The sequence below is a fragment of the Neovison vison genome, chromosome 14 (assembly GCF_020171115.1).
Source record: "Neovison vison isolate M4711 chromosome 14, ASM_NN_V1, whole genome shotgun sequence".
Lineage (NCBI taxonomy): Eukaryota > Metazoa > Chordata > Mammalia > Carnivora > Mustelidae > Neogale > Neogale vison.
The window spans coordinates 8,703,344-8,719,869 of NC_058104.1; the positions used below are offsets into that span (position 1 = coordinate 8,703,344).

The 16,526-nt window shown below is 49.8% G+C and overlaps 1 protein-coding gene across 1 annotated transcript; it reads right to left on the minus strand.

Annotated features, from left to right (window-relative positions):
* Positions 1–1,866: 1,866 nt before the first annotated feature.
* LOC122895373 (NXPE family member 3-like) lies at positions 1,867–15,950 on the minus strand. The gene is made up of 6 exons (XM_044232739.1): positions 15,717–15,950; positions 13,391–13,505; positions 10,005–10,729; positions 5,492–5,565; positions 5,173–5,385; positions 1,867–3,368 (listed from the first exon to the last, which is right to left on the minus strand). The coding sequence occupies exons 1-6, from the start codon at positions 15,728–15,730 to the stop codon at positions 2,836–2,838; spliced, it is 1,674 nt and encodes a 557-aa protein (XP_044088674.1). The 5' UTR covers positions 15,731–15,950; the 3' UTR covers positions 1,867–2,835.
* Between the last annotated feature and the right edge of the window lie 576 nt (positions 15,951–16,526).

A 16,526-nucleotide genomic window follows, 5' to 3' on the forward strand; every position in this document is an offset into this window, starting at 1 on the left:
TTCTGCCTTAAAGGAAATTCATATGGGAGAATTTCAGGACAAATTCAGGTCTTTGATAGGTTGAAATCCTGGAACTGAAATGGGTAAGAATTTCCAGAAGTAAGAGTTGTATTCAGACTAAACCAGAATTAGTTACATGGGACTAGATGAACTGAAAGATTGTAATGTTGTGTCTCTTAATGTTTTGTCTTATTTTAAACAATTACTCGTTCTGTAATGTTTGTTCTTCCAGACTAGGGAAATTTTTCCTTAAGTTATCTGTAATTTACAGAGATGTAAAAGTATTCCGAACTGCCCACACTGAGACAGAGACGGAAGTGGAAACACATCCTTACCAACCCGGAGACTTGGTTTGAATATGCTGCCACTGAGTGGGAAACTTGGAGCTTCACTGGACGGGACCATTTACTGTCATCCTGACCACGGCCACAGCAAGAAAGTAGAAGGCATCAGGGCCTGGATTCACATGGGTCTTGTCAAATGAGCCGAGGACGAGAATGCACCCCAGGATGGATGCCACTGCCAATGGACCCCACAGATCATGGACCAAAGCTAAGACTCAAAAAACAATGAGTTCATTGAGTTCATTGTTGCTCCTATTGTTAAAATATAGGTGGGATGTATAGACAATTGCAAAATAGAGGAGGGCTTGAAATACTATTTCTAGAAAAAGGGGGGCTCTGCATAGCCCTAGGAGAGGAATGCTGTTTCTGGGTAAATCACACTGGAGGCATTAAAAACAGTCTGGCAGCCATTAAAAGAGGACATAGACTGGCTGAAAAGTCAAGGATTTGACTAATATGCAAAGAAAAGGGAGGAAAGTAAGAGCCTATTTAGCCCGAGTGATTTCATCTCCGTTAAACAGGGATTTTGTTGTTTATGCAGTAAAACTTAAACTGATCCTGCCCTTCCCCCCACCAGAGGAACTTACTTAGAAGCAAGTCTGGGAAACCAGTAAAATGTGGTCGACCAGTCCCTGATAAAAAAGCCCAAATACAAGGGTGGGTGAGGTCAGGTGGAGATAACACAGCCCGAATGCAGGGATGAGTCGGGCCAGATGGAGACATCCAGTCAGTGGGGCGCGCATACTGTCTCCCTAGCTACCAAGGAGCGTGGGTCCTGCCTGTCAGGCCCCTTTTGGGAGCCAATCCTGACCAAGGTGAAAGTCTAGTTCAAATAGCTACTATGGGGTGAATTGTAATTCAATTGGTGTGTGGCCTAGTATGACTATGCAACTTTCTCTCTATGTTGCAATCTCACTGGCCACCTGTGTGTGGCCAGGCTCCACCACAGGGCCTTTGCTCTATAAAAGTTAGTCTGTGAGGCTGGGAGGAGTCGCCCTCTCTCTAAGAGGCAGCTCTGACGGTTGGTTTGATTCTCCATGCTTGGCGCAAAATAAAGCTTTGCTTGATCTTCAATTTGTATTAGTCTCAATCCTTTGATCACGGACCCTAACATGACCTCCTCCACCCATGGTGGCCCCTTCCCCACCTCTGGCAGCCACTGCTTTGTTCTCCCTATGAGTTTCTTCATTTCCCCACCCCCCCGGATTCCACATGTAAGTAAGATCATTTGTCTTTCTCTGTTGTATTCCGTAAGCATAAGGCCCTCAAAAGCCAACCACATTGTTCCAAATGGCAGGATTTTTTTCCTTCTTTCTTTCCTTAAAAGATTTTATTTATTTGACAGGAAGAGAGGAAACACAAGCAGAGGGAGTAGGAGAGGGAGAAGCAGGCCTCCTGCCAAGCTGGGAGCCCCATGTGGGACTCCATCCCAGCACCCTGGGATCAGGGTCTGAGCCAAAGGCAGATGCTTGACGACTGAGCCACCCAGGCGTCCCGATTTCTTTCTCTCTTATGGCTGATTAATATTTTATTGTGTATATATGTTACCAGACTCTTATATACAGACTTGGGTCCTTGTACCCAGCTACAATAGAAACCAAGGCTGGACCCCAAATTTAAAGGTACAGGCAAGGCTTTCTTGGGGCAGCAGCTACCGCTGAAGGGAGACACAGTCACGACTAAGGTGTCACATTGGCTCTCTCAATAACAGCCAGGGCAAGTTTTAAAGGGGCTGAGGTGGGAAAAAGGAATGATGCCCGGCAGGCAGGAGCGGGGACTCCCAGGAAAGTGGGCGGTATCTGCATCTGACACAACCTGCTCCTTCGTACCCTGGGCTTTCATTTGCATGTGGAGTCTCCACCTCTGGGCATGTTTTTAGCATTAAAATGAGGAGGACAGTCCATGAAAAGTCAATTTTGGCGACCATGTGTCTGGCATCATTTTGAAGTGGTCTGAGTTTGCTCCTTGGTTCGTGCACTGCAGGAAAGGGGTGAGAGTCCACAGGGAGGGCCTTGTTCCCAGGGTCCTTCTCCATCTCATCGAGGCCACATTTCCTTTATCCATTTAACCACTGGTGGACACTCAGGTTCCTTCTGTGTCTTGGCTGTTGTAAATAAAGCTGCCGACAGTGAAGGTGTGGGGGTACAGATACATTTCTGAGTTAGTGTTTCCCTTTCCTTCAGATAAATACCCAGAAGCGGAATTGCCAGGTCCTATCTGTAATCTCTTGTTTGACTGAAGTTTGACTTCGAAGGCTCGCTGACACTCTAAATGGAGACTCCGGCACATAAAATGACAATCCTCACAGGCACGGATGTGACAGATGTCGCTGGACCATTGCCAGGCTTCCCTCGCAATTCTTGCTGGCTGATATATGGCCTGGGCATGAGAAAAGTCAGCGAAGAGGTGAGGACGGCTGAAGGGAAGGACGTCCAGGCTTGATCATCCCATCAGCTTCTCTGTCCACCCAGCCCAGGACCCGCAGCAGCGCTCAAGTGGGGCAAACGAAGGACAGGAAGACGTTGACTTCATTGCGGACGATAAGCCGGCCTGGGTGGATCCTGTCGGGCAGGCCCAGACTGGAGGTCATCTCCCAGGCGTCCACAAAGGCCACACGGAGGTCCGCAAAGGCAGCTCGGAGGAGCCGGTTCACCTGGAGGGTGAACCAGTCACTGCCATACACGGACTTGTAGCCGGTGTTGGCCAGCTTGATGACCACGAGAGTGTGGGGCTCCCGGGCCAGCAGCGCTGCCACCGCCGCCCTGATCCCTGCGAGGCGTTGCACAAAGACAGACGGGGGAAACGTGGTGAAGTGGGCGCCCAGGCCCAGCACCACCACGGTGTGGGGGCCCCCGGCCAGGCCCCCCAGTTCCCGCGCCACAGAGTGCAGGGAGGCCACCGGTGTGCGCAGGGAGCGCAGGGGCCAGCTGTGGGCCCGCCAGTGCAGCACAATGTCCCGAGTGGTCTCCACTGCCATCAGGGGCCCCGTGTGATACGTGGCATGTAGATCCACAGGCTTCAGAGCTGTGGGGAGGACAAGAGGAGGCTTAGGGGTTAATCTGGGCCTGTACTTCCTCATTTAAAAACACAAAAGGTCTAGCATCACTTTCCTCTTAGGACTCAAGTAGCTTCTGGCCTTATCAGCAGGTTGTGCTCTCCCTAATCTGTAAGATTGCCAGTGACCTCCCAGTTTCCAAGACCCCAGATCTCTTCTGGGTCCTGGGCCTCCCTGGCCCCCTGGAGCATTTTGTCTCGTCGATGTTCCTTTGGCTGCCCCCGCCTTTCTTAGCAGTGTGTGGTCACTCTCTGCGGTCTCCTGTCTGACCCAGCACTTCAACTCAGATTCACCCTCCTTTCTCTGCACACAGTCCCTGCCTGTTTGCCTCACCTTGTGCTTCAGGGCTCTGTGGGCACAGGGGCCCCTTTTTCTATCTCACAGGAAGGTGCCACATCGGCTAGCAGAGGATCTGGTTTTCCCCACTTTCTGACTCGAGCTTCTGTTCATCTCTAGAGACATCTCCTGCTTAAGAAAGTCACCTCCTCCACCTGCCATGTGCAGAATTGTCCCAAAGTGACCCGGGGGGCAGGGGTCACTTGACGTTGCTTACACATCAGATTAGTTGGAACTGGAGCTCTTGTTTTCCCCCAAAGGAAGGGGCTTCACCCAGGCTAATCTGCCTGGGAGGCAAGGGCCTTCAATTCCTGCAGCAGGAGGGTAGATGACATCCCACAGACCTTAAGGTCTCTAGGTGGGACCAGTGGGTACTTTTAGGACTTCTGTAAGCAAACGGCGGCTCACATCCCTCTTGTGCCCTGTGGGCTCTGCACGCTTCTCTGGAGTGATGGCGGGACAGTGAGGGGAGGTAAGGTTTGGTGCTGACGTTCCTTCTTTCCTCGGCTGTCATGTTGCCCCCACTCCCCAGTCAAGCATCCTCGATAACCCATGTCACGTTACATGGTAGGATCTGTGCCCACAACGTGGAGGCTCTGATGGGACCCCGCTTGCACAACACTCGCCTCTTTTAACTTTTCTCCTCCAGGGAATAAACATGAAACTCTCTCTGAAGCTCAGACATCTCCATTCAGTTCCAATCCCGTGTTCAAAAGCTTCATGCACACCCTCCCCGGAAGACCCCTCCTCACCTGTTCAACCCAATGTGAAGAATATAAAATAAATACACCATCGCCTCCCACTGCTGCTTCTTGCTCCCACATCTAGTCAGGCCCGCCAGGATCTCCCATTCTGAGTCCGTTTCCGTTTACCCCTAGTTACCTGGGCACCTCCCCCCTCTCTAGAATCAATCAGTCAACAAGCTGTCGGTTCCTTCAGGATGGTGGTTCCTGGACTGCTGACCCGGCCTGCATACTGACCTCCCCTAACGAGGAACTGGTCTTTGGACTTTCCTTTTTCAATCCAATCAATCCAGCAAACTGAAAACTCTGCAAACATTCAGCGTCTCCCCAATGTCACAAGACAACTCCCTGGTTTCCCTCCAATATTTTTCTTAAATTGGAACTCGATTCCTTTAGTATCTACTGCCCGCCCCCCAGCAAATCCTCACTTCCGGCGAGGGTTATGGGGTTATGTACTCATCATTCTTCAAACCCATTCCCCCTCCTGTGAGAGCCTCCCATCATCAACCCAATTGTTGAGATTATGTGTAACTGGGCATCCTGTTCCCCATCCCTGTTTCTGCCCCAAACCCAGGCATCTGGTCCTTCCCCAGGGATCCTTCAGGTCCTTGTCCTGAAATCTTCTGTGCCTTCTCAAAGCCCTGGCTCTTCTCTCTTCCGAGGAGCGCCCCCCCCTTCCCTCACAGCCACTCACAGGGCACGGTGTCCCGCAGATACTCCCACCACTGCCGGAGCGTGGAGTCCCCCATCATGTGGACGATGCGGCCAGCCAGGCAGCCCAGGACGCTGGCAGCGGTAGAGAAGGAGCGGCCAGAGCAGGACAGGGAGTGCCACACAGCTCGGTGGTAGAAGCCAGAGGGCCTCGGGCCCGGGATCCCAGGGCGGCATGGTTGTTGAGGAGACACAACTGTAAATAATTATTTGTAAGCAAAGCAATCTGGGGGTGCAGAAGAGTCCAAAGCCACGGGCATGGAAGAAGTGCTGCCTTTTCTGCAAGCCCTGGTGTCACTTACCCAGACTCTTGTTGCTCTCCTTGGCCACCCAGATTGGAGAAATACCCTGAGGGAGGTCCTTGTCTGTCACATTCCTGAAGAGAAACCAATTGGCGAGAGGGGAGCCCTTAATGGGAATGTGTGATGGGAAGGAATCCTGGGCTGAAGTGACATGGGGCTTCTTGGACGAAAGGATGTCCTCAATGTCAAGGGCAACTGTCCAGTGTCAGGGCTTCTGGGAGACAGTGCGGGTCTGGGGCCAGGAGAGGATTGCTGGAGTTCAGGGATCCAGGGACCCGGGTTCTTTGCCTTGGGGATTCCGTCAGTGCCGAAAGCAGAGCTGTTTTACAATGTATCCAGGATTTCGGTTTTATTTAGGTATTGCGGAGGCCAACGGATCAGGAGATGATGCCATGAGAAAGATAAGGGATTACCCAGAGTTCCTGAGAGGCAGGGGCACACAGAGAAGCACCAGGGTCAGTCGGGGGCAGAGGGAGCAAGGGCAGAGGGCAAAACCTTTGTTGTGATTTTCATAGGAAGGAATAGGCAAGGAAGGGCAAGGAGCGGGGGTGGGGGGTGTTAGGATTGGATCCTTTGAGGAACGTCAGCAGGCTCTGGGCTATAGAGGGAGATTCTAATCATCAGTACCGGCCAGGGGTGTTGGCTAGGACTGTAAGAGCCCGAGAAAAGGAGGCAGGGGGCGGTGTGCACTTAGGAGTGGGTGATTGTGCTGAAGGCAGGTTGTTTGCTCTCTCCAGGAGCTAGCTAACCTGGGGAGTGGCCACCCCTCCTTGGTCCACAAGTCCCCAAGGTGTCAAAGCATCACAGAAGTACAGGAAATTAAAAGCATGATTCGGGGTGCCTGGGTGGCTCAATCCGTTAAGTATCCAACTCTTCAATCAGCTCAGGGCATGATCTCAAGGTCATGAGACTAAGCCCCGATTCGGGCTCTGCGCTGAGTGTGGTGGAGCCTGCTTAAGATTACAGCTCCCCCTCCACCAGGCACGGAGCTCTCTTAAAAACAACAACAAAGAACGACAACAACAAACAAACAAACAAAAACCCCATGATTCATAGGCTTGGAATGTTTTTTGCAAGAAGTGCTGACTCTCCTTGTGGTCTCACTGAGCCCCCTCCTGCTGGAGTCTCCCTGACCATCATCAAGCCAGCAGTTGCTCCCTGGTCCCTGGACCCCTCCAGGGACCTGTTGCAGGAGCCCCTTCTTCCCAGGCTCCGGCCAGAGCCCTTGGCTCCTCTTTCGAGATCACACTCCCTCCCTTGGTGGTCTCACTCAACCAAGATCTCCAGCCCAGTCTTCTCTGCCGAATTCCAGGTTTGTGAGTCTAGTCATTTGTTCAACATCCCCGCTTGGTGTCTAATACACATGACCAAACTCCCCCTCTCCAGCCCCCGACACCCCACCTGCCACTTTCTCACTCCAGCTGATGGCAACTGTCCTTCCACGTGAGCAGGCCCCAGACCCCACACTCACCTGTGATCTCTCACTTTTTGGCACATTCCTTGTTCTCTCAGGACATCCTATAGGTACTGCCTTCAGAGTATACCCAGAAATGAATCACTTTAGACACCTTGACTACCGCCACCTGAAGCAAAGGTCTCCCACCTTTCTCCCTTAACCTGCAATCCATCCTCAAAACAACGGTCTGAGAGACCCTTTAAAAATGTGATCGGGGTGCCTGTCTTCTGCTCAAAATCCTGCAAGTGACTCCCTTTTCACTTACACCCCAAATTACGTTGCCTACAGAGCCCTTCCTGGTCATGCCATGTCCTTCCCTTAATGCTACTGGTCTTCCCCTGCCACCTCCCTGTCCTCTGCCCCCTCTCAGTTATTGGACTTCCTTGCTGTTCCTTAGACACACCAGGCACACCACAGCATTTCCTCTGCCTCGAACCTCTTCTCTCGGGTATAGCCTGGGTCAACTCTCTCATCCCCTTCAAGTCTTGGCTCAGATGTCACCTTCTTAATGAAGTCTACCCTGACCCCCTATTTAACATTGCAACCATACTCCTAACCATGCAACCCACCATACTCCTAGTCCTCAACTCCTGTGTATTTTAATTTCCCCCAACCTGTATCTCCTTCTTTAAAAAAAAAAAAAAAGATTGTATTTATTTATTTGAGAGAGAAAGCATGAGAGGGGAGGCCAGAAGGAGAAGCAGCCTTCCCATGGAGCTGGGAGCCCGATGCAGGACTCGATTCCAGGACTGCAGGATCATGACCTGAGCTGAAGGCAGCTGCTTAACCAGCTAAGCCACCCAGGTGCTCCCGTATCTCCTTCTAACATTCTATACACTACTTAGGTCTTGCCATGTTCACTGTTTCTGGCCCTCCCTCCTGTCGTAAGGAAGCTTTACGGGAGCAGGGTACATGTGGTTGCCTTCCCAGGGCCTCCAGCAGGCCCATGCAGGCAGACATGCTCAGCTTGCATTTGCTGAATGAAGGAACGGACTGCCTGAAGGGCTGTGTCTGAGGAGGAGAGAGGAATTTGCTTCTGGGGAGAAAGGGATGAGAATATCCCTACAATCTAGAAAAATGCCTGTGGATGGCCTTCCTTGAATGTCAGGGCTCTAGCGCCCTCTAGAGGCAAAAGCTTCCGGAAGCGGGTGAAGGATGGTCCCAAACTGGACCCAGGTGAGGTTGGCTGCCCTCCCAGCAGACCCCAAGGTTACACAAGTCTGGACAGTGGGCACCTTGGGGTGACCAGAGGGCCAAGGAAGGATCCCAGATGGCCAAGGTGTCAGTTTCTTTGCAGGACCTTAGGTGAGGGAGCTCTTGCCACCAGCCCAGCTGCAGGGGTCCTCAGATGGGATTAAAGTTGATGTAAAGAAAACACCTGACCTTGGGGCTGCAAATGCATGGCAACTACACATTTGCCACATGTGTACATGTGTGGTTATCTCTTTAACGCCCGTCTTCTATCAGCACACTGTGGCTCCCGCGGGACGGGGCCACTTCTGCCCTGCTCTCCCATCCCCAGGACCTCCAGGCCTTTGGACAATGTCCGACAGAGCAGGGGCCACTCGACAGCAGCAAAATACTTGGGACATGATTGTAAGAGCCATCAGAGCCGCTATATGCTGTCCCTGTTCTAAGCACTTTACACACATTCCTTTATTTGTTCTTTACCACAAGCCTCTGAGGGAAGTTCTATTATTATTCCCCTCTATGGATGAGAGAACAGAGAGGTAAAGTGACTTCCCAGAGATCACACAGATGGAAGCTGTCAAGTCGGAGCAGGTGGAGCCGGGATCAGAACCCACACACTCTCCCTCCAGAGACTCCTGGGCTGTACCCCGAGCGCCATCCCGCGATGGTTCCTGTAATTTCATCTTAGAATTACTTTTAATCGACCAATGCAGAAAGGGTGTGTGGTTCTCCTTTTCTGACCAAAGGGAGCATAAGAATTGGTCTGGAAAGACCAAGGTTTCTTGGCACTAAATTCTCATGCCAGAAAGTCAGTGTTAATGGGAATTCCCCAGTCTGAGCTCCTGAGCGCCTCTCAGAGACAAGCGTCTTGTGGGGCCAGCAGGCACCCTGGCAGCTCGGGCATCTCCAGCTTGGCTCACCTCCTCCCATCCTCATGGCAGCCCGTGAGAACTTCCATGTTCCTTGGGACCACGGAACAGCACGCATCCCAGCTGCCAGCCCTCGCCGCAAACACCTCTGGCTCTTCTCTCCCCGCACTCAGTGAGGGTGTCCCTGCACCCCTGCCTTCTTCTGGGACCCTGTTTTTGCCTCCATTTCCTATTCTCCCTGCTGGAGACCAGATGCCCATGTCTCCTGCCTTAAAAAAAAAAATGCCTCCCTCTTTCTTGGGGTCTCTCAAAATACCCCTCTCCTCCTTGGGATCTCTCTGTCCCCACCCACCACGCCTTAGATCTCAGGGACAGTAAGGCTCACAGTGAGCCACGTCTTCCCTCTCTCCCATTCTCTGTCCCCCCAGGGAGCCTTGCTCCCCCAAGACTGAGGACAGTTCTCAGCCCTTCCCAGCTTCCAGGCTGCAGGCTCTGCTCCCCTCTGACTCAGGGAGGTCACATCTACCCTCCATACTCCCTGACCACATATGCTGGTGATTTCAGCACCACTTCTCTCCTCCCAAGAGCCCTCAGGAGAGCAGCGAGTCCTGGAATGCTTTTCTTTTGCCAGAGGTCCCTGGTTCTCCTTGAAGCTTAGCTAAGTTGCCACCTGCCTGACCTACCAGGTGGGGTGCCCCTTGTTTGTGCCCTCACCCCACGCTGTGAATACTACACTTAAGTACTCATCACACTGTGGGTTTTCAAAAGCCATGAGTCTCTTCACTGAAAATTTGGAGAGGGCAGGGATGCCAACCATTGCATGAAAGTAGCCAGAAGTTACTAGGAGACCTGGCCCACAGCAGGAAACATGTTTGATAGAAGGGAACAGATGAATAAAGGTAGCTTTATGAATAAAGGCAGCTGGGGCAGAAAAATCACAGGGACCAGGGTTTGGGGGGTGCGAGGCCGATATCCCAGACGATGCTGGGTTTCTTACCATGCCAGCAGGGCCTCCTCGTGTGGTGTGGTCACATTCCAATAATGTCCACTTGAATGGCCCACCAGCGAGTCGCAGGGCAGGGTGGGAGGCCGAGCACAGAACCAGAGCTCACCAGTGTCTTCATCCCTGTAGTGACAGGTGGATTCTTCTTCCCCAGTTAGTAGGGGATTCACATTGCAAGTCACAATTTCTTCATGTCCTGTGGGTCCTCGAAAATAGCCCGTGAAATCAACCGTGGCCCACTGGTCTCTCCAGATTCCCCGCAGGACCCCAACAGCCTCACTGGAGTGGATCAGCCGCACTTGCACCTGGACCTGTCCAGCCCAGAGTAGGGGGAAGGTCAACAGGTAGGTGCCGTTCTCCAGATCCCGGATATCCCCAGGGACTCCTGCCTTCAGGTAGGGACTCAGGAGCTGTGCCCGAAACAGATCCCCACCATGGGTCTTGGGCCTGCCCTGGTGGTCTCTGGCGACAAGAACGGCCTCCAGGTAGCCGCCCAGGGTGTAGCTGGCCTGGGAAGGTCCCCTCAGGTGGTAAGTGGAGGTCTGGGGACTGGTAGAGGACAAAAGGTTCCCTCCATCTCCTGGGGTAGGAGGCCAGTGCAGAAGATGGGTCAGGTCCAAGAGCTCCTGGAGGAAAGAGCCAGAAGACTTGCAGGCTGGGTGGGGCTGTGGGGGCAGAGGAACGGTGCCGTCACGCCAGGAAACTCTGATGTACAAGATCTGTGGGTAGAGAAAGAAGAACCTGTCAGTCGTTCATGTCTCTTCACCTTTCTTCTGGGAAGGCATGGTCAGCCCACCAGACCTAGTGCTCCCACCTGCCCTACCTCATGTTCCTTCTGAACCAAAGCTGGTGTCTCAGTCACCACCAAACACGTATGCAGATGCTAACTCATGTTTAAAACCATATGTCTGTGGGTTTTGCCATATTTCTCAAGGTTGGTCATTTACAGAACCCACACCTTACACAGCAGTTGGATATCAGGACCGTGGAACTTAAAGGAGAACAGGAAATTGAGATGTTTCAAACATACATGATCTGGGGAAGATGGACCCTTCCAGTAAGATCTGACAATGACGGTTTTGCTATTATGCATTTCCACATTTTTCAGAAGGAAGGGAATGTCCCACACCCTACTGTCTGGAAGAGGAAGAAACAGGCAGACGTGGTTTTTTCCCCCCTGCTAGAATATGCACAGGACAGTCACCCTCAGTGCGGGGAATGTCCCAGCAGAATTCAAGTTCATAGGTTGTGGACTTCAGACAACCAGTGCAGACCAGCCTCTGGTGAGGCCGAAACCAAGAAGCTTTTGTCTTCTCTGCCTACTGACTTGCCTTCAGCTACCTCTGAAACCCAGCTTTGTTCTTTGCCAAAACCAGAGATTGAATTGTATTAGGCTCTGGGAATATTGTTTCTTGGGCTCACAGCTCAGAGGGATGGGATTTTGCTATCATTTTCTAACTTTGGTGGTTGCGGGTCTGGCGCAGTGATAGTTTGGGAGTCCCGTTGGCCCTGAAGGCCCTTCTTCCTTGTTCTCTGTATTCCTTCATTCTAAACTCTCAAGGCATGTGTCTGTGAGACAGGTCTAGACTCAGGGAGGGTGTTTGTGACAGACACTGTTGGTTGCCTATCCAATACCCCATTTTTGTTTGGGACATAATACAGCCAAATGAGCTATGTTATTATCATGTGGGGTATTATTACTGGCTTGAGCTGGTCCCAACAGTCACATTCCACACTTCCCCTTCTTTTTAAAATGCAATGCAAGCTTTTTTTTTTTTTTAAGATTTTATTTGAGAGAGAGAGTTAGAGAGAACAGGAGTGGAGAGAAGCAGGCTCCCCATTGAGAAAGGAACCCAATGTGGGGCTTGACCCCCAGACTCCTGGGATCATGACCCAAGCCGAAGGCAGATGCTTAAGTGTCTGAGCCATCCGGGCACCCCTACACTTCTCCAGTGTTCTTGAGAGTTTCTCAGTTCTGGCTAATAAGATACAAGCAGAGGTCTGAGGAGAAGTATCTGAGACAGCTGTCACGCAACAACAAAGCTGAGGTCACCCCTATTTTATTTCCACCTGTGATGGGGATTCAGTCTCTGGAGGTGTGTTGGCCATCTTGCAATATGCTCAGCGGGGAGCCTGCTTCTCCCTCTCCTTCTGCCTACCACTCTGCCTACTTGTGCTCTTTATCTCTCTGTTGAATAAATAATAAAAATCTTCAAAAAAAAAAAAAAAAGAAGAGATTCTCAGTTTCACCAGAACTAGTCATACCAACAACATAAACTCATCCCAGGTTAAATGACAAAGACTTTGAACCAATGCCCAGAAAAAGGAGCTGTGGAAGCAACTCAGTTTGAAGACAACTGTTATCTAGCATAACATAAATGATTTGTGGGTCCCCTGGGTGGCTCAGTCGGTTAAGCACCTGCCTTCACCTCAGGGCATGAACCCAGGGTTCTGGGATCAAGCCCTGCATCGGGTTCCCTGCTCAGCGGGGAGCCTGCTTCTCCCTCTCCCTCCGCCTGCCGCCCTGTCTACTTGTGCTCTCTGTGTCAAATAAAGAAATAAAAATCTTTAAATAAATAAACAAATAAATACACAGATAAACAATTTGTTCTTTGTAAATACATAGATGTCTATCTTTAAGGTTTCTTTTACTTTTTCTTCTATTTATTCCCAATAAAGCTTCTTTTTGAAGAATTCAACTATTTTTCAGCAGAACCAAGAGGAAAAGAAAACTTCTACATATGCACAGAGGTAGAGAGGGAGAGCAAGGTATCCTCAGAGACAAGGTATGGAGCCTATCTCAGTTTGAAGAACTAGAAAGGAGTCAGGTGGGCTGGAGCAGAAATACAGCACCTTGAGAAAGGAGAAAGCACGGAGAGCTCAAGTTTCCACCCTCCCCTCAGACAAACTGCTTTTTGGGCTAATGTTTTGGACTCCATTACAGCTACCCTTCCCTGATATAATATGCTCATTGTTTTTCTTTTCTTTTAAAAAAAATACACACACACACACACACACACATATATTAGATTTTATTTATTTACTTGACAGAGAGAAAGATCGCAAGTAGGCAGAGAAGCAGGCAGAGAGAAAGCGGGAAGCAGGCTCCCCGCTGAGCAAAGAGCCCGATGTGGGGCTTGATCCCAGGACCCCGAGATCATGACCCGAGCCGAAGGCAGAGGCTTAACCCACTGAGCCACCCAGGCGCCCTGCTCATTGTTTTTCTAAGAGCTTGTCCCTCTTTGCCACTTCTGTTTCTGGATTAGAAAGAGGAAAAAAGGAACGAAAAAATGGAAAGCTTCCCTCAGCCTCCTTCTCCTAGATGGAAAGCAACGGTTCAAGCTTTAGGGACAGAGACAAATGGAAGGAAATATACTTACACAAATTGCAACAACTGATCCCACAATCATGGTCATGTGCCACTTGAACTGTCTGATGAACAGGTCTGTGGGAACCTGGAATGGTTTACTAGTCATCTGGTACGTGATCAAGAGCCTAGGTAGATAAGAGTGGAAAATCAGAAGGAGTGTCATTATGGTCATGGCGAAGTAAGAGTTTCCTACGATCTCTCCTACAAAGAAGACCAATAATGACAATGACTGTGGATGAGAAGGCTTCTGCCCACGTTCAGGTGTCCAATGGAGAAGTTCCAACAAGTCCCTTGGACCAACTATGATCCAGCAATTCTATTTATGTCCACAAAAAAACCACATCGGAATGTTCATAGCAGCCTTATTCATCATAGTCCCAAATTGAAAAAGAATACAGAAATATCCACCAGTGGAAGATTAGATAAGCACCTTTTGATATGTTCCTACAACTGAATAATAACTAGCAAGAAAAAGAAAACATGATGAAAGAAAATATGGATTAAAGGATATCACATTTCAAAAGCAAGGGGAAAAAACCTATCTAATTATTTATAAAATATATACATATTATATAAGCATAGATATGTAAACATACATATATATCTGTATGATAGTAATAGGATATGAAGAATATAGAAGGGCACACAGTAGATAATAATATTGATCATATGTAGGACAGAAACAGGGAGACAGGGTGTTCATTTAGGAAGAAGAGATAGGGAGAGAGAAAAGAATCTATGACTTAAAATGTGCGCACGCACACACACACGCACACACACAAAGGATGTGTAATATGATCCCATTCATGTAAAACTATACACACGTATGCCTGAATGCATAAAGAAGTTCTTGAAAGGATGGTTACCAAATAATTAGTTATGCCAAGGTAATGAGATTTCAGGTGTCTTTTATTTTCTCCTTTATATTTCCATGTGTTGTTCAAATTCAAGTAAAAAGCATGTGTTATTTATATGATCACTTTTTTTTTTTTTCCAAGAGAAAGCACTGGGGGAGGGACAGAAGGAGAGGGGAAAAACAGAATCTCAAGCAGGCTCGCCCAGCCCGGGGCAGGGCTCAATCTCAGGACTCTGAAATCATGACCTGAGCTGACGTCCAGTGTTGGATGTTCAACGGACTGAGCTACCCAGGTGCTCCTCTACGATCACTGTTTAATTGTGGAAATAAAAAGCGTACTTTTGGGGAGGAATTCTCTTCCTCCTCTGCTAAATCCCAAGAAAAGACAGGATTAAGTGAGGGCAAAGACAGGCATAGCCCTAAGTACTGCCTCGGTTACATGTTAACGTAGAAGACCAAGGACTTGAGTCAGGAGCTAAAGAAGGACCTAGTGGCCCAGGAGCAAAGCCAAGGGAGGGCTCAGAAGACTACTTCTATAGGGCACATAGGCGGTCTACAGCCGGAGGGAGTTACCTCCACTAGAAACCTGGCCTGGAGCTTGAGAACTAGGCCTTCCACTGTCCAGCATGAATCCTGGGAATGGCAAAGAGTTCATTCTGCCAGACGCAGTGGCCACCTGGCTGTTGGGTAGGATGGGGGACCATAAAGCTGAGGATAAACCGAGACTCCTCTTGGCCTTCTGCATTCATTTCTTATTCATTCATTCATTCATTCATTCATTCATTCATAATACATAGATACATACACAGGGCTTTAACACACCACCCTGAGATCAAGACCTGAGCTGAAATCAAGAGGTACATGCTTAACTGACTGACCCACTCAGGCACCCCAACCATCTGCATTAATTTCTGTCTGTTCTCTAATCCAGAAGAGCAAAAAGGCCTGGGCCAAAGCAATAAAGCCAGTAAGTGGTGTTACCAATACCATTATAATTTTCTATATTATGGTCTCCAACAGAGCCTATGTGGAGACCAAGTAAATATACAACATGCAAATGCAATTAAAATCATGAGGTCCCGGGGTGCCTGGGTGGCTCAGTGGGTTGGGCCTCTGCCTTTAGCTCGGGTCATGATCTCAGGGTCCTGGGATCAAGCCCCGCATCGGGCTCCTCTGCTCAGCGGGGAGACTGCTTTCCCCTCTCTCTCTGCCTACCTCTCTGCCTACTTGTGATCTCTCTCTCTGTCAAATAAATAAGTAAATAAATAAAATCTTTAAAAAAAATTACGAGGTCCCAGAAGTGCCTGACTAGCTCGGTCAGTTGAGCACCCCACTCTTGATTTTGGCCCAGGTCATGATCTCAGGGTCGTGAGATAGAGCCCCACCTCAGGCTCTGTGCTGAGCTTGGGATTCTCTCTCTCTCCCTCTCCCTCTGGATTCCCCTTTGAAATGCGAGGACTTAGCCCCAAGTTTTACTCACCTACTCACCTCCATCAAGCACCTAGAAACTCCAGCCCTGCTTTCCTGCACCCATAACACCGGACAGACTTCCTTCAAAATCCAAGAACTGGGCGCCTGGGTGGCTCAGTCGGTCAGGTGTCTGCCTTTGGCTCAGGTCATGATCCCGTGGTCTGGCATCGAGGCCCCCGTCAGGCTGCCTGCTCGTCAGGGGAGTCTGTTCTCTCTCTCCCTCTGCTCCTCCCCACCTTGTGCGTGCTCTCTCTTTCAAATAAATAAAATCTTTTTAAAAATTGAAAAAAATATAAGATCTGCTGGCACTGCTGTAATAAATGCAGTCATCCTACGCTGTCGGGCATCTGCTTCCAAATTATTACCACATCATGTTTATTCAACATCTTATCAAAGCTAAGGCAAATACTAATAGGAGAATTTCACTTGAGATGGAGCCAGGTATCTCTTTCCCAGCTTCATAAAGCAACTGCTGCCTCACCTTTGATTCCTCCCCTTCCAGCTCCTCCTTTAAGAAGGAGCTATGTCCTCCTCCGCACTTACTTGTTGGGGCTGTTGAAAGACCTAGGAATCCAGACCACCCTCCCTTAGAAATTCCAGACATTCTACCCCTCAGTTGCTCCTTTTCACTCCTGGGACTAGGTTGTAGGCTCCATGTTTTCCCCAACACAGCTCTGGGACCTAGGCAGACACGTTCAGCGAGGGCAGACCAAGAGGAGGAATCAATCTTCCTAATTATAAATGTTGCCCAGGGATGAGTCAAGTTGATGTCATATTTCAGTCCCCAAAGGGGTGCCAGCAAAGTCATGTCAGAGAAGCT